This window comes from Nycticebus coucang, chromosome 16 (genome assembly GCF_027406575.1).
Source record: "Nycticebus coucang isolate mNycCou1 chromosome 16, mNycCou1.pri, whole genome shotgun sequence".
NCBI lineage: Eukaryota > Metazoa > Chordata > Mammalia > Primates > Lorisidae > Nycticebus > Nycticebus coucang.
In genome coordinates, this window is record NC_069795.1 from 56,478,559 (window position 1) to 56,503,220 (window position 24,662).

Here is a 24,662-nt window from a genome sequence, read left to right on the forward strand (position 1 = left end):
AGGTCCCTCCATGTAAACATAAAAGAGGTAAGGTCTTCATCTTTTTTGAAGGCTGCATAGTATTCCATGGTATACATATACCATAATTTATTAATCCATTAATGGGTCATTGGGCACTTGGGCGTCTTCCGTGACTTGGCTATTACAAATTGAGCTGCAATGAATAATCTGGTGCAAGTATCTTTTTTGCAAAGTGGTTTTTGGTCTTTTGGATATACTCCTACTAGAGGAATTGCAGGATCCAACAGCAGGTCAATTTTTAGATCCCTAAGTGTTCATCAAACTTCTTTCCAAAAGGAATGTATTATTTTGCATTCCCACCACCTTTTCTCCACATCCAAGCCAACATTTGTAGTTTTGGGATTTTGTTATGTGGGCTACTCTTACTGGAGTTAGATGGTATCTCAAAGTGGTTTTGATTTACATTTCTCTGATGATTAAAAATGATGAGCATTTTTTCATGTGTCTGTAGACCATGTGCCTGTCTTCTTCGGAGAATCTTCTGTTCAGGTCTCTTGCCCATAGTGAAATGGGATCACTTGTTCTTTTCTTTTTTTTTTGTAGAGACAGAGTCTTACTGTACCGCCCTTGGGTAGAGTGCCATGGCGTCACACGGCTCACAGCAACCTCTAACTCTTGGGCTTAAGCGATTCTCTTGCCTCAGCCTCCTGAGTAGCTGGGACTACAGGCGTGCGCTACAACGCCCGGCTATTTTTCTGTTGCGGTTTGGCCGGGGCTGGGTCCGAACCCGCCACCCTCGGCATATGGGGCCGGCGCCCTACTCACTGAGCCACAGGTGCCGCCCCACTTGTTTTTTTCTTATTAATAAGTTTGAGTTCTCTATAGATTCTGGTTATCAGACCTTTGTCAGAAACATAACCTGCAAATATCCTCTTCCATTCTGAGGGCAGTCTGCTTGCTTTACTTACTGTGTTCTTGGCAGTGCAAAAGTTTTTCAGTTTGATCAAATCAGGGTAATGTATTTTTGGTATTGCTTCAGTTGCCCTGGGGGCCTCCTCATAAAGTTTTGTCCCAGGCCAATTTCTTCAAGTGTTTCCCCTGTACTCTTTCCAAGAATCTTTATGATTTCATGTCTTAGGTTTAAGTCTTTTATCCAGTGAGAATCAATTTTTGTCAGAGGTGAAAGGTGTGGGTCCAGTTTCAGTCTTCTACAAGTCGCCAGCCAATTCACCCAGCACCATTTGTTAAAAAGGGAGTCTTTCCCCCAATTAAAGTTTTTGATAGGCTAATCAAAGATCAAATGATGATAAGTGTCTGGATTTATCTCTTGGTTATCAATGTTGTTCCATACATCTACCTCTCTATTTTTGTGCCAATACCATGCTGTTTTGATCACTATAGATTTATAGTATAGTCTGAAATGTGGTAGCCTGATTCCACCTGTTTTTATTTCTGAGTAGTGTCTTGGCTATTCGAGGTTTTTTCTGTTCCCGTCTAAAATGAAGAACTAGTTTTTCCAGATCTTTAAAGTATGACAGAGGGGCTTTAATGGAGATTGCATTAAATTTGTAGATTGCTTTGGGTAGTATGGACATTTTAACAATGTTGATTCTTCCCAGCCACGAGCATGGTATATTTTTCCATTTGTTGACATCTTAGGCTATTTCTTTTCTCAGAGTTTCATAGTTCTCTTTATAGAGATCTTTCACACCCTTTGTTAGGTACACTGCCAGATATTTCATTTTCTGTGGCACTACTATAAAGTGAATAGAGTCCATGATACTTTTCAGCTTGACTGTTATTGGTATATATAAATACTATTGATTTGTGAGTATTGATTTTGTAGCCTGAGACACTGCTGTATTCCTCGATCACTTCTAAGAGTTTTGTGGTTGAGTCCCTAGGGTTTTCTAGGTATACGATCATATCTGCGAAGAGTGAAAGTTTGATCTCCTCTGATCCTATATGGATACCCTTGATTGCCTTCTCCTGCCTGATTGCAATGGCTAAGACTTCCCTTACAATGTTAAAAAGCAGTAGAGATAGTGGGCAACCTTGCCTGGTTCCTAATCTGAGTGGAAATGTTTTCAATTTTACTGCATTTAATATAATGTTGGTTGTAGGTTGTTGTAGATGGCCTGTATCAGTTTAAGAAATACCCCTTCTATACCTATTTTCTTAAGTGTTCTGATAATAAAAGGATATTACCAAAAGCTTTTTCTGCATCAATTGAGAGAATCATATGGTCTTTGTTTTTTAATTTGTTTATGTGATGTATTATATTTATAGATTTACGTATATTGAACCAGCCTTGAGAGTATGGGATAAAACCCACTTGGTCGTGGTGTATATTTGTTTGATGTGTTGCTGGATTCTGTTTGCTAGGATCTTACTGAATATTTTTGCATCAATATTCATTAGAGATACTGGTCTATAATTTTCTTTTCTTGTTGGGTCTTTTCCTGATTTGGTGATCAGGGTGATGTTTGCTTCATAGACTGTGTTGGGAAGTATTCCTTCTTTTTTGATGCTTTGGAAAGGGTTAAGTAATATGGATATTAGTTCCTCTTTAAAGGTTTGGTAGAATTCTGATGTGAAGCCATCTGGTCCCGGGCTTTTCTTTTTGGGAAGATTTTGTATAGTTGATGCTATTTCAGAACTTGATATAATCCTGTTCAACATTTCCACTTCTTCCTGGCTAAGTCTAGGAAGGTGACGTGATTCCAAGTATTGGTCAATTTCTTTCAGATTTTCATATTTCTGAGAATAGAGTTTTTTGTAATATTCATTAAGTATTTTTTGAATTTCTGCAAAGTCTGTGGTTATCTCATCTCTGTAATTTCTGATTGATGAAATTCAGGATTTTACTCTTTTATTACTGATTAGGTTAGCCAAAGGTGTATCTTATTTTATTGACCTTTTTGATTCATTGATCTGTTGTATAATTCTTTTATTTTCAATTTCCTTTAATTCTGCTGTAATTTTGTTTATTTCTTTTCTTTTGCTGGGTTTGGGGTTGGAGTGTTCTTCCTTTTCCAGTTGCTTGAGCTGTCCCATTAAGTTGTTGATTTCTTCTCGTTTCGTTTTCTTGAGAAAGGCTTGTAATGCTATGAATTTCCCTCTTAGGACTGCCTTTGCAGTATCCCAGAGGTTCTGATAGTTCGTGGCTTCATTATCATTTTGCTCCATAAATTTGGTAATTTCTTTCTTAATCTCATCTATGACAGCTATCATTTAGCATAAGATCAAAATGGTTTCCATGTCTTTAGTGTGAGTTTGCAGATTTCCTGTCGTTACTGAGTTCAACTTTTATTCCTTTATGGTCTGAGAAGATACAAAGATACAAGGAATAATTTCTGTTTTTAAAATTTTCTGAGGTTAGCCTTGTGACCTAAGATGTGATCAATTTTGGAGGATGTTCTATGCGCTGATGAGAAGAATGCGTATTCAATTTTGTTAGGATGAAATGTTCTGTATATGTCTGTTAAATTCAATTGTTGAATGGTCAATTTTAAGTCTAAAATTTCTTTGCTTAGTTTCTTATTGGAGGATCTATCCAACACAGCCAAAGGGGTGTTAAAATCTCAGCTATTATAGTGTTGGAGGAGGTCAAGTTGCTCATGTTAGTTAGAGTCTCTTTTATGAATTGAGGAGCCTTGTGGTTAGGTGCATTAATATTAATAATTGAAATCTCATCATGTTGAGTGTTTCCCTTAACAAATATGAAGTGACCATCCTTATTGTTCCTTACTTTTGTTGGTTTAAAGCCTATTGTATCTGTGAATAAAATTGCAACACCACCTGCTTTTTTCTGATTTCCATTTGCCTGAATTATAAATGGCTATCCCTTCACCCTGAGTCTATATTTGTCTTTGAGGGTAAGATGAGATTCTTGTATGCAGCAGATATCTGGCCTGAATTTATGAATCCAGTCAGCCAACCTGTGCCTCTTTAGAGGACAATTTAAGCCATTCACATTAAGTGAGAGTAGTGATAAGCCTGTTATTATTTTGGGTGTCAAATTTATCAAAAGTCCAGTGGACATTTTTAGTCCTTTCATCACTGTGGTAGTTGGATTTTGATCAAAAATTTCTCAGTGAGTTTACTTTGGTGGTAAAGTGTTGTGGTGGTCATTGTGGAAGATGGGTCTGAGAATATCCTGGAGAGCTGGTTTAGTTATGGCAAATTTCTTCAGTCTGTGAATATCATTAAAGTATTTAATTTCTCCATCATAAATGAAACTCAATTTAGCTAGATACAGGATCCTGGGTTCAAAATTGTTTTTTTTTTTTTTTTTTTTTAGGAGGTTAAAGGTAGATGGCCATCCTCTTCTAGCTTGAAAAGTTTCAGCAGAGAGATCTGCAGTCATTCTAATCTTCCCCTTTTAGGTTATGGTTTTCTTACGTCTCGCTGCTTACAGTATTTTCTCCTTCATATTAACTTTAGTGAAATTAATTATAATATGTCTGGGAGATGCTTTATTTGGGTTGAGTCATGCTGGGGTTCTGAAAATGTCTGCTATCTGAATTTCAGCATCTCTTGTGATGTTTGGGAAGTTCTCCTTGATTATCTCTTGAAGAAGAGCATCTGAACCTTTCGAAGCAACCTCATCACCTTCAGGGATTCCTATAAGGCGAATGTTAGTTTTATTAGAATTAACCCAGAGCTCTCTGAGAGAATGATCTGTTTTTGCTCTCCACTTCTCTTCCTCTTTGTGCATTTGAGAGCATTCTAAGCTTTTGTCTTCGATGTCCGAAATCCTTTCTTCTGCCTGCTCCATTCTGTTACTGAGGGATTCTACTGAATTTCTCCTATCTTTGAAGACAGCAACTTCTTTTCTCAATGTGTCAAAATCTTTGGTGATATTGTCTTTGAATTCATTGAATTCTTGAGACAACCTTTGAATTATTCCTAGAATTTCTAATTCCAACTTTACTTCCATTCTGTTAATCTTATTTGCCATCCAAACTCTAAATTAGATTTCTGACATCTCAGCCATCTGTTTATGAATGGGATCCTCTGGTGTGGTTGGTTTGTCATTCTTTGGGGGAGTTGCTCTTTTCTGATTATTCATATTGCCAGAGTTTTTCTGCTGATTTTCCCCCATGATTGTTTTTTGCTTTTTGGCTAAATGAGCAGGTAGGGTGAAATTGGATTGGGGGCTTCTGGGGTTGTGGTTGACCAGCCCTTTACCAAAGAGCTGGGGCTGGTGACTCCAACTTTTCCTCTACAGCTTTGCAAAGGACCCATAAAGTACTACAGCCTGAGACTCTGGGAACCTGCTTGGTGTGGTGGGGCTATGTGGTTCTGTCTTGTATTCAGCTGATCTCTGTCCAATCCTAGTGAATCAGTGACTCTGGCTTGAAATCTTAGCTGAAATTTGTTTCCTTGGAGTTGCAGTTTGCCTTTTGTTCCAGGAGAGCTGAGCTAAACGTCTCTCCCATCTGCCAGCATGCTCCACCTCCCAGATCAGCTGTAAAATCAGTATTCTTAAAGGAAAGTACAGGAGAGAAGGAAAACACCTTCCTCAAGTCTGTGTCATTACACACCATATGATGGCCCATGCTGTGTGTTGGAAATCCATGACAAGAATTCTTATAATGGATAACACTGGTCTGATATTTCCACATATGTCTTTCAACAAGATGAAAGTGAATTAATTTGTCTTTAATTAAAACCTAGTGCTTAGCCATCTGAATCTAGGGGCTACTAGATGGCTTTTATTTATTTTTTATTTTTTTAGAAGGCTTTTAAAAGCCAGATTTTCTCAACATGGAATCTCTTGTTTTGTTTTCTCAATAATCCTTGTCATACAACATTTCGCGATTTTGAATAACCCCAATGTTGTCAAGTATATGGTTTCCAAGAAAGGAAAGCTGCGTAGAATTTAATTTAGTACTAGCTTCCTTGGTGAGAGGAAAGCATACTATTTTTGTGAATCCTATTATATTTTTGATAATCTTAAATAACATTTATATAAGTATAAATTAATATGAGGAATGTTGGCAAATTTTTGGCCTTTGTTTTAGTTATCTATATAGCAAACTTCTTGCAAAGTTCACATGAGTATATAAATTGTCATGTAATCATGTTCCTATTTTACTTTGTAATTTGAACTAACACATTTTTATCCAATCCTCCTGATCTCTGAGATGACAGCTGCAAAAAAGTATTTTGCTCTTAAAGAACCAAATGAAACTTTCACTTGCTGCTAAATTCATTTCCCCTCCTGATTTTATTTTTAAATAGATATAAGTTTCTATTTTGACAGCCACAATGGTTCTTAAAGTTAATTAAAGTTGGAATCTCAAAACAACACCAGAGAGCTTTGTTTCAGCAAATCATCCAATGTTTATCAGTTTATTCTTTGTCTTACTGTACGACTGCTTTCTACTTGATCATTTGGAAACATATTTTTTCCTCTCATAGCCTCTTTCTTTTTCCTTTCCTTTTCTTTTTTTAAAGCTACCTTAGAACTTTTTTGCAATTAAAAAAAATTATATATAAGATGTGATCAAAGTTGTTTCATGAGTTCCCAAGACAAGGAAGTTCCAAGACAGATTGTGTACAAAGATGTACTTAAGGGCATTAACATTAACCAAAGAGAAGGAAAAAAATGCCTTAGACAACATTATAATGGATCCTCATTTTCTTTTGTAGAGATTCTTAAAATTAAATATACATTGATTGAGGGCATATGTGCACCAGGCAAGACAGTGAGGCATTTTACATTATGTCCTTTCATTTCAGTACTGAATTTTAATTTATTTATGACAGCCTTAAAGGATGTACGTTTAGCTATATGTTTAATCTGTCACTTTGCTGTTTTTGTCTTTCTGTTTCTGTTGATTATTGAAATAATGAAATTAAAAATGTCTTCTGTGTTGTGACATAAAAGGGATTAATTTGAGATCTTAAAGGTGTTTTGAGCAAGGATTTAAAAAAACCTTTAGGATTTAAAATAAAAAATACATTTAAAATTTAAATTGCTTTTGAAAGTTTTAAAGAAAGATTTGAACAAAGGCCACTGGATTTTGGAGGCCCATTAGGAAAATTTTCATGTTCTCTAGTTCTCTGATAACCCTGATTCTTTTTATTAGTCCTGATTTCACGTGGCAGAAATAACAAGATGAGAATAACAATCTCAAACTTCCTAAAAGAAAAATATAAGCACTCTTTTGTTTAAAAAAAAAAATCCCGTTTAAACTCCCCATGTTATGAGGAAGAAGAAGCATCACATTAGAAGATAATTCATGTTATAAACAGCTGTGGTGTTGAGAAAAATACTATGTTGGATTGGTAGGACAACAGTGGTATTTATAAGGCTCACAAAAATATGAGCAGTAAGCACTTGTATATGCCACTCTATTGTTACATAAAGAGTTTTTAACGTTCTTCATAAAAAGTTTTACATGGTTCTGTTGGATTTTTGATTGCTAGTCTTCATGAGTATTGTTTTTGACTGTGTGTGGATGATAACATATGATTTGTTTTTGACTTACTTAGATCCTACTCAGATGGGAGGCCTGAGCATGCTGCTGTTAGCTGGAGAACATGCTCTTGGCACACCAGAGGTAAGTCAGTGCTTTCTCCCTCTCCACTCTGCTCACGTTGGGGATTGAGAACACAGCCATTTATATTCTGTTCACATTGTTCATTCTGCATTTTCAACAGCTTATGAACAAACTTTATTTATAATTGTTATTACAAAGGTTCGTCTGGGCATCTTGTACACTGAGAGTAAGACCAGTGGTGTAAATAAGCCCAAGAAGGCCTGGGGCAGATTTTGGGGTTCCAGAAACCTAGAAGTAAGAAATGCATTTTACAACTAATTGGCATTTGCCATGACTGTGTCATGGGTATTTAAATTTGTTCAAAACATTTTCTGCTTATGTGTTGTTCTTTAGACTTGCTAGTGGAAACATGATGGTAAAAAATATGCAACTGTTAGTCTTTGTAGCACCTGAAAAATTCCAAACTCCTGTTTTGAAAATCAGGAAGCATGGCATTTCAGGATAGTTTTATTCTTTAAAATAGAAAAGGGAAAGGATCTGGGACCTCATGATCTTGGTTTTATGATCTGGTTATTGAACTGTTTCTGCTGCATGTTTTTAGGTATGATTTTGATGGACAGGTAGTGGCAGTTAACCATGCATAGTTTGCATTTGTGAAATTCCTCTATTCTCCAGACATATTTAACAGAGGCCAGTCAAATTAACCTGCAGGTCTTGTTATTCTACTACATTCAGGTTTTTGCGATAGAAATTTATAATCTTCAACCAGAATCACTGTTTGGGGAAAAATAGCAGTCAGCCCAATTTTATTATAGATCCATATTTTTTTACTTTTTTCCCCAAAAATTGTTATTGTGCCTCAAAAATTATTATCTGAAGCCTCTTCAAATAGTGGAATTGGGATAGACACTATACAAACTACATCATCAAAGGTTTTTGTTCTTTATAGTTTACATTCGGAATCCACAGTTGTTGACTATGTATTGAATTTAACTTAATTATTTTGAGAATTATTGTACTGGTAGTTATTTACATTGTGCTAAAAAAGAATGCATGTTACTTTTGTGCCTTTGCAAACTCGTTATTCTGCATGTTTGTACCTCCTAACACAATAGCATTATTAGGCATCATTTCATTTCCTAACATATGCTGCTACCTAATGGCATCTCAGACTCTCACTTTAGTGTAGAAAATCCCTTAGTAAAGTATCTCAAGAATGGAAGAAAAAGTATCCAATGTACTCAGCCCTACTATGAAACTAATTTATGGCTTTCACATGAAAGCTATAACCCAGTTATAACCCAAAAATAGGGGGAAGGGGGACAGGGAAGGAGGGGGGAGGGGTGGAGGGAGGGGGATTGGTGGAATTACACCTGCGATGCATCTTACAAGGGTATATGTGAAACTTAGTAAATGTAGAATGTAAATGTCTTAACGCAATAACTAAGAAAATGCCAGGAAGGCTATGTTAACCAGTGTGATGAAATGTGTCAAACGGTCTATAAAACCATTGTATGGTGTCCCATGATCGCATTAATGTACACAGCTATGATTTAATAAGAAAAAAAGAAAGCACATACGTAAAAGAAGGCAAATAAAGATTTTCGTAGAGGCTATGCTAAAAAAAAAAAGAAAAGAAAATCCTAAGTATGTTCCATAGGTGAATGTTAGAACAATAATGTACACTTGACCTTTCAACACACTGAGACTCATACGATTTCCAGGAATGTATTACATTGTAAAAATCAACATCATCTTTTCTAATTCATTAGATTATAATTCTCAGCATCTTTTAGCATTCTTTTAAACTTTCAAGTGTAAATGTAAACCAGTCAACATCTGCAGGACTTATGGATGCTGGTCAAAGAAAAAGCCCTGTGGGCCTCTCCTGTCCCTCCCCCTCCCCCCCCCCCATTTGTTTAAAGTTTTGCTTTTGGGGCTGTTGTCTTACTCTGTTTTACAAATGTGTATATATTTGTATACACACACACATATGATTATGTAATATAGAACCTTAGGGGCTTATATATAGGCAGATGAACCTAAGACAGATGTAGTAAATATGTATTATGTTTTCCTAAGAAAATTAGCTGACATTTAGAATAATTACTGTGAGGTCTGTTGATACCGTTAGGTAGGACCAAAGTGACACTTTATGAAAATTCTGTCACAGAAAAAGTCCAATCATAATGGCTTTTTAAAATGCTGTAACAGAACCCATGTTCTGAAATATGAGTTTTAAAAGAAGAAGGTTTTCTTTTATTCTCTGATTTGAAACCTTTACCACATAGAAAAAGTTCTCAAAAAGATATTTTTAAATATGAAAATTTTAATATAGGATTTTAAAAAGCAGTTCTAGAAGGTAGATAGGCTTACTGTAACTGAATTAATAAAGTCCCAGATAAGGCCTATACTATTTCTTAGATCTACTTGAAATGCTCTTAGAGTTTTTAGAGAGAAATTACAATTTCTTGAGATACCAATCTGCAAATAAGAACAAGCAAAATGTTTGCATTATCTTTTTCCTGTCTTCTGATTAATTCTCAATCTCCCATTACAGATTTTTTACATTATTATGCCAACATGTTTTTTGTAGAGCTGTTACTGAGCCTAATATCCATGGTCTCACCTGTGGTAATTGTGTCTCTGATGAATGAAAAGGATAAATTTTGATACACAGTTTGTTTTGATTTTTAAGTTTTTTACATAATCAGCCTTATTTTTTTTTAAGGCTGAGTATATGAAAAAGCACAAACTATTTGAGATAAATTTTAAAAAACAATGTTTGTTATACAGAATTTATTGATTGAGGAAGCAAAATTGATATATTAAGCAAGAAGGACATGAAGGAGTGACTTCTGGCTCAGAATGGCAGACTAAGCAGGTCTCTACTGAGACCCTATGAATTATAAGCAGAGAAATCTCTTGGAGAAATAACCCCATAGTTGGTAGGACATGCGAAAGAGTGTTTCCACTAAATATGAAATTTTAGCAAATTATTGAAATCAGAAATCAAGTGTATTTGTTCAATCAACAATATACAAAAACAGGCTAGCAGGGAGCTGCAGAGGAGGTGAGAGCCCATGTATTCAATACTACGCCCAAAAGTTTAAGTGAATATGTGCTTTTAAAGAACCAAAACCAAACAAACAAAAAAATAGAACAGATAAAAAGTGTTCACATCAAACTCTGGGAAGGACTTAAGAGAAATTAAAGAGTTAAGCCCTTATGTTTCATATCAGATGTTACTAACGATGAGAATGCAGTACATACAGGCTGGGAACGGTGGGGTGGCTCATGCCAGTAATCCTAGCACTCAGGGAGGCTGAGGCAGGTAGATTGCCTGAGCTCACGAGTTAAAGACCAGCCTAAGCCAGAGCGAGACTTTGTCTCTAAAAACAATGGCTGGGCATTGTGGCGGGCGCCTGTCCCAGCTACTTGGGAGGCTCAGGCAAAGGAATCACTGAAGCCCAAGAGTTTGAGGTTGCTCTGAGCTATGACACCGAACTCTTGGGCTTAACTCTTTAACTCTACTGAGGGCGACAAAATGAAACTCTGTCTAAGAAAAAAAAAAAAAAAAGGAAGAAGAAGAAAAGGAAAAAGCAAAGTATAAAGTTATAAAGTATAAGTATTTTATCTATAATTACTAGATATCATCTCCAAAACTAAATATCTTCTATTTGTTACTTACGTCAATAAAAATGTAAAACTAAATCAAATTTTTGAAAAAGGCAAGGAGTGATTCAATTCAGAGGGCATGGAATGGCCAGATAATGTATCTGTGTGTGTATACATATATATAATGTATAGAATAGCCTGGGTTAATCTCAGAAAGGACAACACTCAATATCAAACTTAAGTGAGCAAAATAAAGTCATCTTGACAACAATAGAAAAGGGATGGCTGGGGGAAAGTAGAAAATAGAGGATTATAACTGATGAAAAGCTTTAAAGGTATTGATGTCTATTTAACCAAACTTTCAAATATATGGGAAGTACCATAGACTTTGGATCTTTTTCTTCCATTCTATGAAATAGAGGTAATAATAAATAATACCTGTTTACCTCTAAATCCAAAAACTATTATGAAGATTAATTAAATAAAACCTAAAAGAATTCCTGCAAAGAATTCTTGTAGTTAAATAGTATTGTGAACTTAACTTATTCTAGGCATTTGAAAATTTAAATTATATCAGGCATTACTCCCATAAGCTATATAATATACCTTACCAGCAACATGAATGCATGTGCTTACACACATGTGCACGCACATACCACAGTTCCTTGTCCATTGAAAAATTGTAAGAAATTACAGTTGTAATTTATTTTTTTTATCACCAAGTGTTCAAGGAGACAACTTTTATTATCTGGGGGAAATCAATATAGGAAGTCCAGGTTTAACAGAATAGCTGAGTTAGCATCAAAGTTAGTGAAGAAAATGCTAGCAGGTGATGGCACACCTCCATTTAGGAACTGTAAAGGTCTTATTTTTTTAGAATTGAGCAGTGATGAACTGTATGCCATCTTTTCATACATGGAATCATTTGAAAAGTATTTATTTAATGCCTTCTAAGTGCAAGGCTTATCAGGGAATAAACCAGTCAGGACTATCTGTTCTCATGGAACTGAGACTGTCTCGAGGTTCAAGTGTTTAGAGAACTCCACATGGTACTTCTGGCTTCAAGGGGACTCATATTGATTTTCCTTTGTTGACCAAGGTTCACCTATTTCAAAATGAAAGAACAACAAAATCTTGTTTATTCAAATTCATATGTGATTGAAATATGAAAATATAACTTAAGTATCTTTTATCTGAAATGCTTAGAACTAGAAATTTTTGGATTGTTATTTAATTTTTTTTTAATTTTGGAATCTTTGAATTATATTTAACAATAGAGCATCCCAAATCCAAAATCCACAATAGTCCAATGGGCATTTCCTTTGAGTGTCACTTTAGCACTCAGAAAGTTGTAGATTTTGCAGCATTTCACTTTGGATTTTCTGATTAGGGATGTTGAATGTGTAATGAATATATTTTTATTTTATAAATTTGTGTATCAATCTTTGACCTCTACCAAGAAGCCCTCATGATTTCCTGAGCCAAATTAGATTCTTCTTTGTAATCCTTTATAACCCTTTTAGTTTCATACCTTGTAGCCCTTGATTATACTTAGTTGTATACTTTATTATAAGCTCTATAATAAAAGTCATGTGCCTTAAAATTCTTTCTCATTGTACTACGGATAAGTCTTATCTCTAGAAGACGTTAGACAACTTGTAATCAGGAACAATGAGAACATTTAAACTATGAAAGGCCCCCCACTTGCCTGCAGAGTAGTTATTATTAGAACAACTAACATTTATTGAGCACTACCTCCACTCAAGGCACCATTCTAAAGTGTATTATGTACGAGTAAATATTAATACCTGTGACAACTCTATGAGTTGTGTTATTTACCTAACAAGTAAATATTACATCATCAAATGAGAAGTAGAGGTGGAGATAGGGTTAAATGCCTGCCCATAGGCAGCTGCTTAGTGGTGCAGCTACTAAGTGGCAGAACTGGGATTAGTCTTTCTGTACCAGGGCCTCCAGATTCAGCCCAACCCACCTGGCCTCACTCTGACCATTTATTGTGTGGTGTCCCCCATTATATAAATGAGCCAACAAGGTCAAAGAGATGAAATAAGTTCTCCAAGGTTATACAATGTGGAAGGTATGATACTAGAATTTTAACCCACATTATTTTTAATTAAATGACAAGATAAGCAAAATCTGTCTCAGTATTTTTTAAATGAAGGAATGGTTGTAGCTGTATTATAAATATTGACTTTAAAATTTAAAACAGATTTGTTAATAGATACAATTGAAATTTTTTGCCTTTATCGTAATGTCTGACATCAGTGAAATGGGAACGTTTATTTTCTTACCCTTTGGTACATTTAAGTTAATTTGGTATGTGCCTCTCTTGGGCTACTGTATTTGACTCTTGCGGGATTTTTAAACCCATTGAATTCTAACCTGCTTGCCCCAGTTCCTGTCCCTACTCCCATCAAAGCTTTTATTCCCTTTTCGTAGTTTTATAACTTTTAAACACGTTTTGTGAGGAAATATACTTTATTTAGATTCTACATCGAAAGGGAAATGGGCTCTCTGAGCTTTCTGTCTTCCTGGGAAAGACCTCTCCCGTTACGTCAGCGTTCACTGCCCATTTTGGTTAGAACTGCCCATCCTGCTGAAGAACCCAGCTTCTGCTGTCAGTGGGACCCCAAGCCAGAGAATCAGTTCCTTTTGCACTACTTATTTGACAATCACGTATCCTCAATGAGTCCCTGAGCTGCATTGCTGAATTTACATGCCCTCCTGGGTCTCTCAGAGATGAAGGGAAGGGGATTGTGGAAAGAGGGGGATACAGAACAAAGAGGATAGAGCTGGTGGTGGTTCCACGATTGGTAGCATGTGTATATACGCTGTTGCGTTTTATCCTCATAGTGCTCTGTGAAGAAGGCAAGCTGGCAGGGTAGCCTTGTTATCTGCTTTATCTAATGAGGAAACTGAGGCCGAAAGAGAATGTGAGTTGTCTCAACTGCTGCTGCAATTATTTGTGGAACTGGCCATGGTCTGTTCTGGACTCCCATACTAGTGCTCTGCCACACAGACTATAATTACAGAATTTCACTCATAAAGTAAAATCAGTGTCATAATCCTGATGCCTTGAATAAAAAACCAGTTCCCAATTCCTTTCAGCGAGATGACTTGCTGGGTCTTCTGATTTGGGGGCGCTCGTCTCTATGTGATGCAGATTGGTCGTGGTCCCCTCGGTACTCTTCTCCCGGTGTAGTACACAGGTAGGCAGGTGCAGGGCTTCAGTACTTAGGTTCTCCTTGAACTCTAGATAGCACCTCTACCTTCAAACCATCTCTTTCCATTGAGACACTCCCATCTCTCTCCAAGCCTCCTTCTGTCTCTCAGATCCCCTCTTCCAGGGAAAGGCTTTAACTTACCTGAGAAACACAGGCATTGTATTCCTCACCCCTTTCCCTCCATCCTGAAGAAGCCTGGTAATTACCGTCTCTAATTTAATTGGGGCCCACATCTCGGTTTATTTCCTTAACTTTCTACTTGGTCTCCTGCCTCCTGTCACTCCCCAGTCAAGGTCAGTCACCTTGTACACCTCCACAGAGATAATTATCTACCTACGCATCTTTCATTTGGCCCAAAACCTTCTCTGGTGCTCCCCACTGCCTTCCCCATAATTAATATTCAGACTTCTTAACAGAATTCAGATTTCTCAGTCAGATTGTCTCCCACAGACCTTGGTCTCCAGCCACACAGGGAAAGGCGCAGAGGGTGCTTGCCACCATGCTTTCCTACCGGCTGTTACCACCCTGTTTCCACACATTACCTATCTTCCTTCCACCTGTCCCCACAGGATCAAAGGCTGCTTCTCTGTCTTGTTGTATGCCTTGTAATATTCCACCAGCATGCCCTTACATTCTTCCATGTGTAGCTGTCCCCCGCACATGAGTTGCAAGCAACTTAGGGGTCAGGCACATTCTTTTAGTCATCATTTCATTCCCCAGCATGTACTGAGTAGAAGTGGAATGAATGTAAGCTTCTTGAAAGCAGCAGTCTTTTTGGATGGCATATACTAGGTACCTATTAAATATTTGTTGAATAGGTAAGTAATATTTGGATTAGCAAGGGTACAATTATAGTTCAGATATAACCAGTGCACATACCTTTTTTGTTGACTATGTGATCTTCACAGTGCCAGCCGTGTGTGGCTGTGGTCTTGTGCTTTACGAAATAGGGATGGGCTCTTGATAATAATCTGACTTTCCAGAAAACTTACAGTATCATATTACCAGCTTGATCTTGTTTCATATCAGGGGCTGGATCACTTTTATATGTACGTAGTTTTCACTGTCTGAATTGCTCCTGTGGAAAAAAAATACTACTTCATCATAATTCTTAATTATGCTAATCATTCTCCTTCCTTGGTTATTAAGAATTATAGTTAAATCAAAGGGAGGATTGAATTTGAGGGAAGTAGAATAGCTAACAAAAATCACGATTGTGATTTTCTCTTTTGAGCATAGAGCAACACCTAGTGGCTTCATAGATTATTGCAGAGACTATTTCTAGAAAAAACTTCTTGGATTTTTTTCCTCCCTATATTCAACCACTGCTTATTTAATATCATTTCTTTCCTCTTAATAGTAAACAAAAATTTTTGACTACTTATGTTCTGTTATATTTAGAAAGTAATCTGGCTCTGGCCATAGGAATTGATGTTTATCCATAAAGTGTGCCCCTCCTAATAAAAGTAAGCAATAGTGAAGTAACTGAAATGCATATAGCAAGACAGTATAGCACAGCACAATGTTTTAAACATTGTACTAGGTCTGGGACCCGCTAATTAATTACATTACTCAGATAGGAGTCTTCTGTGGAAAATAATCTCTCTTTCACATGAACAGAATTCTGTATTTCATTGTCAAATGTGTAATATACATGTATTATCAGTGCTCATAAGCACACATACCATTTTATTGAATGCCTTATTTATCAAGCACTCAAGAAAGAATTCTACATATATACATTTGCCATATCATTGAACCATGTTTACATTTTGAGATTTTTAGATTAAAATATATCTAAAGATATTTGTAACACATATCACACAGATTTCTGCCTCGTTAAGGAAAAATATATTTTACAATTACACTTATGTTCTACAATTATACTTACCTTGACAACTGAGAATTATAGTCGTAAATACTCATTGCATTGAGCTGATGCCTTCAGTAGAATTTGGGGGACTGCTCTAATTTGTTCTAGAGTACAATGCTTTATGACGTATTTGTGCCCATTTTTATAGTTTTTCTGTTTGTTTTCTGTCTCATCCTGCTGTTGGCCTTGTTTCCTCCCTTCCCAGTACTCTTCTTTCCTCTTGTCCCCACATTTGGCCTCTTCTAATGTGCTGTTTCTCTTCTGTGAAGTACAGAGTCAGGTAACTACACAGCTTAGCAGAAACCCAGTTTTCCTGGCCTCACATTTGATCCTTTTCCCATTGTACTACATTGAAAATACATGCTAAATTCACAGTGCTTTAAAGTAACTGTAACTAGATTTTGAGAGAGGACATGGTTAATTGGAGTGAAATGCATAGCCTTAGTGATTCTATAACTGCTGTTTTAACCATCGGATGGCCTTTGTGGTACTTCCTGGCCAGGTCCTGAGATGCTTCCTATTCACACATACATCAGGAGAATCAAGTTAGTGAACATTGTGCATCTGCTTTGTGTCAGATGTGCAGTGAGCACAAACACACATGCATACAGACTTCTTTGTATAGTACATAGTACAATTGACAAAATGTGCAGAAGTATAAAGGCCTTGCTAATCCCTTACTCTGAATTCTCCATTCAAACAGAACGTTTTACTTAAGACCACCCTTCCTACAGATTTGCAAAGGGTATCGTTAGAGTCTTAGACTTTATGACTTGATGCTGTCTAAAGGATAACTAAAAGAAATTTGAATTTTCTTCTTACTGTTAAAATGAACTCTAAGCCAGGGGTGTCCAACCTGTGGCCTGTGAGCTTCATGCTGAATTTATGAGGACTTTTTTTGCTTATCTGTGGTGTCAGATACCGTGAAACGTATGTACAGATCTTTTTTTGCTGATTAACTTTTGTTAGTGTTCTTGTTTTTACTGTGTGGCCCAAGACAGCTCTTATTCTTCAAATGTGTGGCAGAAAAGAAAAAAGGTTGGATACACCTGCAGGCCACTGGCTAACATACCTCTTCATAAATGGTAACTATTTTTTATGCATCATGGGGTCCAAAATAAGAATATATATTATATAGATGTCATGCAATGTAACCCCCCTAAATGATAATGTATTTAGGTCTAAAAACCTTCTATGGCTTTATGTCATATGCACACCTATTTTATTAATTCTTTATGAAGACATTTTATAATTTTAATTAATTTAATAAATCAAAGTTGATTATATACCAAATAAGCCAAGTTCATAGGATTTCCTTATAAACCAGAGAAATGTCAATTTTTTAAAATTACTTCTAAATTAAAATAATACATTTTATTCAAATATTCCTTTTAATAAAGGAATTCCCAATCCTTTAGCTACTAGTTTCATGATATTTTGCCCTTCTTTTTAATGCATTTTGTCTCCTTGGTGGGACATTTGGCACAACATGTCAAATAGTCAAGTGACAGACAATAAGGGAGTTAGGCTTTGCAGCCAAACCATAGGTGGCAAATTAATTAAAGCTTTTGCACCTTCTCTATGGTGCTTATCACTGGGAGAAGATAGCCATTACTCTTTAAAATCCAAAGGTGACAATTAAAATTTCAAATGCTGGGCGGCGCCTGTGGCTCAGTGAGCAGGATGCCGGCCCCATATACCAAGGGTGGCAGGTTCAAAACCAGCCCCTGCCAAACTGCAACAAAAAATAGCCGGGCGTTGTGGCGGGCGCCTGTAGTCCCAGCTACTCGGGAGGCTAAGGCAGGAGAATCGCCTAAGCCCAGGAGTTGGAGGTTGCTGTGAGCTGTGTGACGCCACGGCACTCTACCCAGGGCAATAAAGTGAAACTCTGTCTCTACAAAAAAAAAAAAAAAAATTTCAAGGCTTGCTCCTGCCCAGTGATCTGTGATGCTGTTAGAGAAACACATACCGAATAAGAGGTTCGTTGAGAAACTGGGGGAGCATAACCTGGGTGACTGGCAGCTCTTTCCTTAGGATTTACCCATCTAAGTTAATCACATGCACCTATTAAAATTACATTGGAAAAGATTCAATGACTCAGGAAAATTAAGTTTATTAAGTTTTTTTTTTAAGAAGAACATTCGATGACTGTAGTACAGTATCTGATATTTGTTGAAAAACTTACCTATGTACACAACTTGCATATATTTGGAATATTACTAGTACTGACCTTTACCTTTGGGAAGTAATATTGTAGGTGATTTTTCTCCTGTATTTTGTTTATTTTTATTTTTATTTTTTTGTATTTTTAACAATAAACTTGGATTATTTTGTAGTCAGAAAACAAATTGTTAAAAAGTATTTGCAACTTCTATTTTTCCTTTAAGGTGGAAGATAACTTTTTTCTAGACTCCCTAATTTCATCATTCTGGAAAGTGGGGAGGAAAGACACGGATGGAGGACTTTCATTACTTCATTTAACAAACACTTGTTGAATATACACGTTGTGGCCAGGCAGTGTGGGGAATAACAGAGTAAACAAGGAGAAGACATACAGTAAAGAAATATTTTTGTCTTGTGTTACGTGTTCAATAAAGAATGATTTTGAGTGTTAGGGAGGGAAAGTCATTTATCTCTTATCTAAAATTCTCTTAAAAGAAGAGGAGATAAGAGCAGAAGAATAATTAAATCTTTCCCTCTGTAACATTTTGAGCCTCCTACAGATTTTCAAATTACAGTTGACTAAGTGATAATGTCACCCAAATGCAGCAAAGGGTTAATATTAGCCTTAAGATAAAAGAGGAAATGTAGGGCAGCGCCTGTGGCTCAGTCGGTAAGGCGCCAGCCCCATATGCCGAGGGTGGCGGGTTTGAACCCGGCCCGGCCAAACTGCAACCAAAAAATAGCCGGGCGTTGTGGCGGGCGCCTGTAGTCCCAGCTACTCGGGAGGCTGAGGCAAGAGAATCGCTTAAGCCCAGGAGTTGGAGGTTGCTGTGAGCCGTGTGACGCCACGGCACTCTACCGAGGGCCATAAAGTGAGACTCTGTCTCTACAAAAAAAAAAAAAAAAAGAGGAAATGTATATCCTGAGAAGAGTACTTGATTAATAGAATTTTTTTTAAAGTGATGTTTCTATAACTGCTGTTGCTAATGAAAGTAGTAAATAGTACAAAAGAAAACATATATTGGGTAAGGGGGTTACGTATAAACATGGGAAAACTCTACATATCAAGAGTTTGCCTTAACTTTTGTTTCTCCAGAAGTCTTACATTCCTGGATCTTATTTATGTTTTCACATATTCAGGTTGTATGCAGTATTGAGGAACATGAAAGGAGCAGATACTTTTTTGGATTTGGTAGCAAAAGAGATCAAGTGGATGAGTCTGTAGAAATTTCTTTTAAGTGAATGTTGACCTTTCTAAACTGCATTATTCTGTCCATTTCCTCCTATTCATGGTATTAGTTAGCAGCTGAATGGTCACTTGTATAGAACTTTGCATAATACCTACTTTTTTTGTAACAGTATTGCCTCAAACTGAGGGAAATAAAACCATTCTTTCCTTAAAATAGGAATGTTCTAGGTGCCATTTGTTTCTGTTGCAGGTTGCATATGCTAACCTTGTGCTGCCTTATGCCACTTTGCTTTGTTTCAGATATCCTCTGGCACATGTAGGCCTGATGTTTCAGAATCCCCTGAATTACGTCAGAAGTCACCATTGTTTCAGTTTGCTGAGGTAAGATATTGCAAATTATACTGAACTTCATGAGGAAATTATAAAGTGAACCTCAATTTGGGCAATAAGACAAAGCAATGAAGAATTCTGCTCAGTTCAGTGAACCATAAATGTGAAAACAGAATCATGTTTTGGAAAAGTTGTTTTGGAACTCCAGAGTTCTTAATTAAGGAATGACTACATTTATGTGTTTATAGAAGCTTATTCAGTCATATTAAATATTATTACATGTAAACCTTATTACTAATTTTGATTCATGAATAGTAAGTTTAAGAATGTAATGGAATTACTATTAGAACTTAGTCATTTTGTATATACTGATTTGATAAATCAGAAAACAGCATCAACTCATGGTTATTAGCTGATTTACCCGGACCCAATATGAACCCTTGTTGATTAAATTTTTCCCTAAGCTTTTAGCCACCTGGTCTTCCCTTGGTCATTTAAATTGTCTTTCACTAGACATTCCCTATAGTGTCATCTTTGCTGACATTTTCTCATACTGTTACAGTTTTGCATAGGGGGAGCATATTTCTAGTTTCATATTTTTACCCCTCTAATGTCTTTTTTGATGGTTCTCTCGATATTTTGTTGTCAAAACTACTTTTCATACTGGTACATTAGGCCATTCCTTCAGTATGCCTAAATGCCTTCCTGATATCACCAGAATGTTTTTAATGTATATAAAAACATTTGTGTGTATGTGTATATATTTGTTTTATATATATATATTTACATATATTTATTTTATATACATTTAATACTAATATATGTATAAATTATATTAATTACATATTTAATTGATAATTAAATATATTAATATATGTATATATAAAATGTATTTCTAGTCCCTATCTTAAACATTGTTATTATTAAATTTTAAGCCTCTTTAATTTTGTGAAGGCAAAAAATGGAAACCTAATAAACACATGTATATGTAAAAATAAATAAAATGTGTATATGTATTTGTTTCGTATATATTTAATATTAAATATACTTACTATTTATAATTATTTTATAATTTAATATATATTTAATATTAATATATACTATATATTGTGCATATGTAATGTATCTATATTTGTTTTACATATATTTAATATAGAATATATTAATATTATTAAATATATTAAATATATGTAAAAATGTATACACATGTATAATATATCAATATGATATATATACACATTACATATAAACAATATAATATTAACATTGAATGTATTAATATTCAATATGTAAAATATATATTATATAATAAATATATTTATTTGTATATTTAATATATGTCACTATATTATGAATATAATACATGAATTATATATTAAATATAGAATATATTATATAATATATTAAATGTATATTTAACATTAGATATATTTATATTATATGTAATATATATCATATGTTAAATATATAAAACAAATATACACACAAATGTTTTTATATATATAAATAGTTTATATATATAAAACAAATATATATATACACACACACACACACACACGCACTTCCTCACGTGATACTTTCTTTTATCTGTCACTTTTCTTTCTACCTCTGTGTGAGATCTACCATGCATTTCAATTATTTCTTATTTGTTTCCTCAAGAATTTAGTATTCACTTTGGACTTCTTTTCAATAGCAGTTATAGCCATGTTAAATAAGATGCATCCCAACTTTGAAAGCAGAGATGCTTAATGATCCCTGAACTTGTAAAGATATAGTGAAATCTCTAAAGTTTCATATAAAATTTCGGGTATTAGCATATGTACATTTTTGTGGCTTCCACAGCATACCTAACATTCCAAAGGGATCCCTGGCCTTATTGCTTTTATATAAAAGGTCCCTAACATTTCTCTAGGAATTCATATTTACATTGTTAATTGAACTCTTTATCTTAATATTAATTAATTTAAAGTATCTTTTTGTTTAGAACTTGAGAGATGCTTTTCAAAAACTAGATGGATCTGGCTCGGCGCCTATAGCTCAGTAGCTAGGGTGCCAGCCACAGACACCACAGCTGGTGGGTTTGAATCCAGCCCGGGCCTGTCAAACAATAATGACAACTACAACCAAAAATTTTTTTTTCAAAAAGCTGAGCGTTGTGGCGGGAGCTTATAGTTCCAGCTACTTGGGAGGCTGCGGCAAGAGAATCATTTAAGCTCAAGACTTTGAGGTTGCTGTGAGCTGTGATGCCATAACACACTAATGAAGGTGACATAGTGAGACTGTCTCAAAAAAAAAAAAAAAACAAAAAAACCTAGATGGATCATAATACTGGTTCTAGTTGGTTCACTGCCTGATTTAATTATTAAAGAAGTAGTTTGTAGGTTAGGCATTTCCCCCTAAAACTTACAGGAAACTGTTTATTTTCCCTAAGTTTTATAGAGGGTTGGTAGGCATAAAAAGAAATGTCTAAAGTAAGACCTACTGAGTTTGTAATTCCTAAGACTCCAGGAAAATTCTTGTGGGTTCATCTCTGCATCTTGTAATACTTGTGCATGGTGGTCACTTAAAATGACAAGCTTCATGGTTTGACCAAGTAAAGTTCTACAATTTCACCCTTGAATGTCTTCAAAATTCTTGGTTAAACTTTATCCATTCATGATGTTTATTTATATCTAGTTTGTTAAATTGGATCTGGTTGATCTTTTTTTCTTCTCATTGATACTTATTGTAAGAATGCTTGTCTGTCTGATTCAAAAACTGCAGTAGAATTAAAATTTACTTAATAGCTTCAGCAGTAAATAAAATCAATAATTTTGTCAGTCTCTCTACTAATTCTTTCTCATCCCCAAACATCACTTTGTTACTGTATCACCACACGTCCCCATAGTTTTTCTAACCAACTTAATGAAGACAGAAAAAGAGATTTTTCGGATTGAAGAGTTATGATTAAGGTGCAATTACTGCTTAGTAACTACCCTTTCATAGAGTTGGTGAACACAGTGCCTGCTTTTGGGGACTAGGAATGGGCTGAAGTTATAATGGCCAGGCGTTTTGCTCTTGTAAATCACTTTTACCTTGTTTTGTAGGTGGATACAAAAGCTTTGTTCACTTTGGAACCAAAATTAATAACTGACCTTGCTCTCAAAACGTCCTTGGAAAGTATTTCTACATAGTCCTCTGAGCAAGTTTTGAAAGAGAGTTGATCATAATTACCAAGTGTGTTTCACAAGATCTCTCCTAGTTGAATGAAGTGTAGTATGGCAGAATTTTCTATCCACTATCAGACACTAAAGTTGTGTGTGTGTTTGGTGTTGGATGGGAAGATGCAGGTGTTATAAAAGAATGGAATGCCTTTTATATTTAGCAAACAATTTATTGAGTTCTGGTGCTGTGCCAGTTAATGTATTTTATGGCTTTTTTTTTTTCTCACCATACTCCTATAAAATGGGGATTATTGTCATCATCAATGAACAACTGGGAAATACAAATCTCAGAGAGTTTAGCTGAGCTGCATGATGAGGTCCTATCACAAGTAAGTTGAGAAAAGGTACCCTGACCAGGATCCAGAGGCTTCTGTAACAGTCTTTCACAGCTGCCTCTAAGTAGAGCTAACAGCCTGAAGGCGGTGGTGTAGGGAAGAGAGGAAAAACTGGTTTTACGTGCAGCCTCCAGCTTTTAATAATGTATTTTAAAAATTTATTAAAATAAGGAAATTCATTTCAACAAATCTCTTGAATACTTAGTGTTTGAAAAATGCCTGATACCCTCACAAGGGACATGGCAAATGAGCCAAACTCAATCTTTTTGTTCTTTCTAGTCATCCTTTTTTAGAAACAAGACCTTTGTCTTTCCTTTATCGTTTGTACTGTTCTTCTGAAAGGGACTGAGGGTGGTGACTCATTTTTTAATCTTTATCAGTGCCTAAAATAGAAATATATGGCAGATTCTAATGGTCTGATGTGGAAAAATGTGTATTAAAAATTACTTGTTTTTCTTTCAGATATCTTCAAGTACATCCCACCCTGAAGCTTCTACAAAACAGTGTCAAGCATCGGCCTTGTTCCAGTTTGCAGAGGTATACCTTTTCCTAATGTTTATTGGGCCCAGAAAAGTTGTTTAGCTCAGGAATATTGAAATAGAGTTTTAATAACATACAGTGAACTTTAGACGTGCCTCTTGCCTTTATTAACATAATGCGCATAACAGTATTTATTGTTGGGGTTTTTTTTGTTTTTTTTTTGGCTTGGTGTAATCATAGTCTAGTTAGCTTTAGGTTTTATACCCATTTTTGTAAGTATTCATTAAAGCATTCTTTTGGGGTTATTATTTATTACCTTGTTTTTAATTTATTTTAAAATCTTGGAAAAACTGGTGTCAACATGAAGGTCAAAGGATCCAATTTATTAAATTTTTCCAATAGTGAAATTCGATGTTGTAATTCATGAATAACTCTCACAGCAAATGCAGTGGTGAATCCGACCTGTTAAGTCAGGTTAAATTAGCTTTTAATGTGATGTAGCTTTAGTCAGTATTTTTATTAGTGCTTAATCCCAGGCTTAGATCAGGTCAGTTCTTACAGGATCTCAGATGTCTTTGGTTTGTCAGCCAGAAAGAGAGCACACACCAGCCAGTGTTTTTTTTGGTTGGTAAGCTGAGGAGACAAATCGGATGTTCTTGAATTTGCCATAAAAGACGTGTCTTCAACCATATGCTCATTTCTAATGAACCTATATGACAAATAATGAAATGGATATATTTATGAAAATAAG

At 35.5% G+C, this 24,662-nt stretch overlaps 1 protein-coding gene across 9 annotated transcripts in view; it reads left to right on the forward strand.

Annotated features, from left to right (window-relative positions):
• The window catches only part of BBX (BBX high mobility group box domain containing), a 292,104-nt gene that overhangs the window by 204,600 nt on the left and 62,842 nt on the right, over positions 1–24,662 (forward strand). For all 9 annotated transcript variants that reach the window (XM_053564855.1, XM_053564863.1, XM_053564860.1 and 6 more), the window contains 3 exons: positions 7,468–7,535; positions 19,864–19,944; positions 23,894–23,968. In XM_053564855.1, coding sequence (XP_053420830.1) covers positions 7,468–7,535; positions 19,864–19,944; positions 23,894–23,968 — 224 coding nt within the window. The remainder of the gene's footprint in view (positions 1–7,467; positions 7,536–19,863; positions 19,945–23,893; positions 23,969–24,662) is intronic.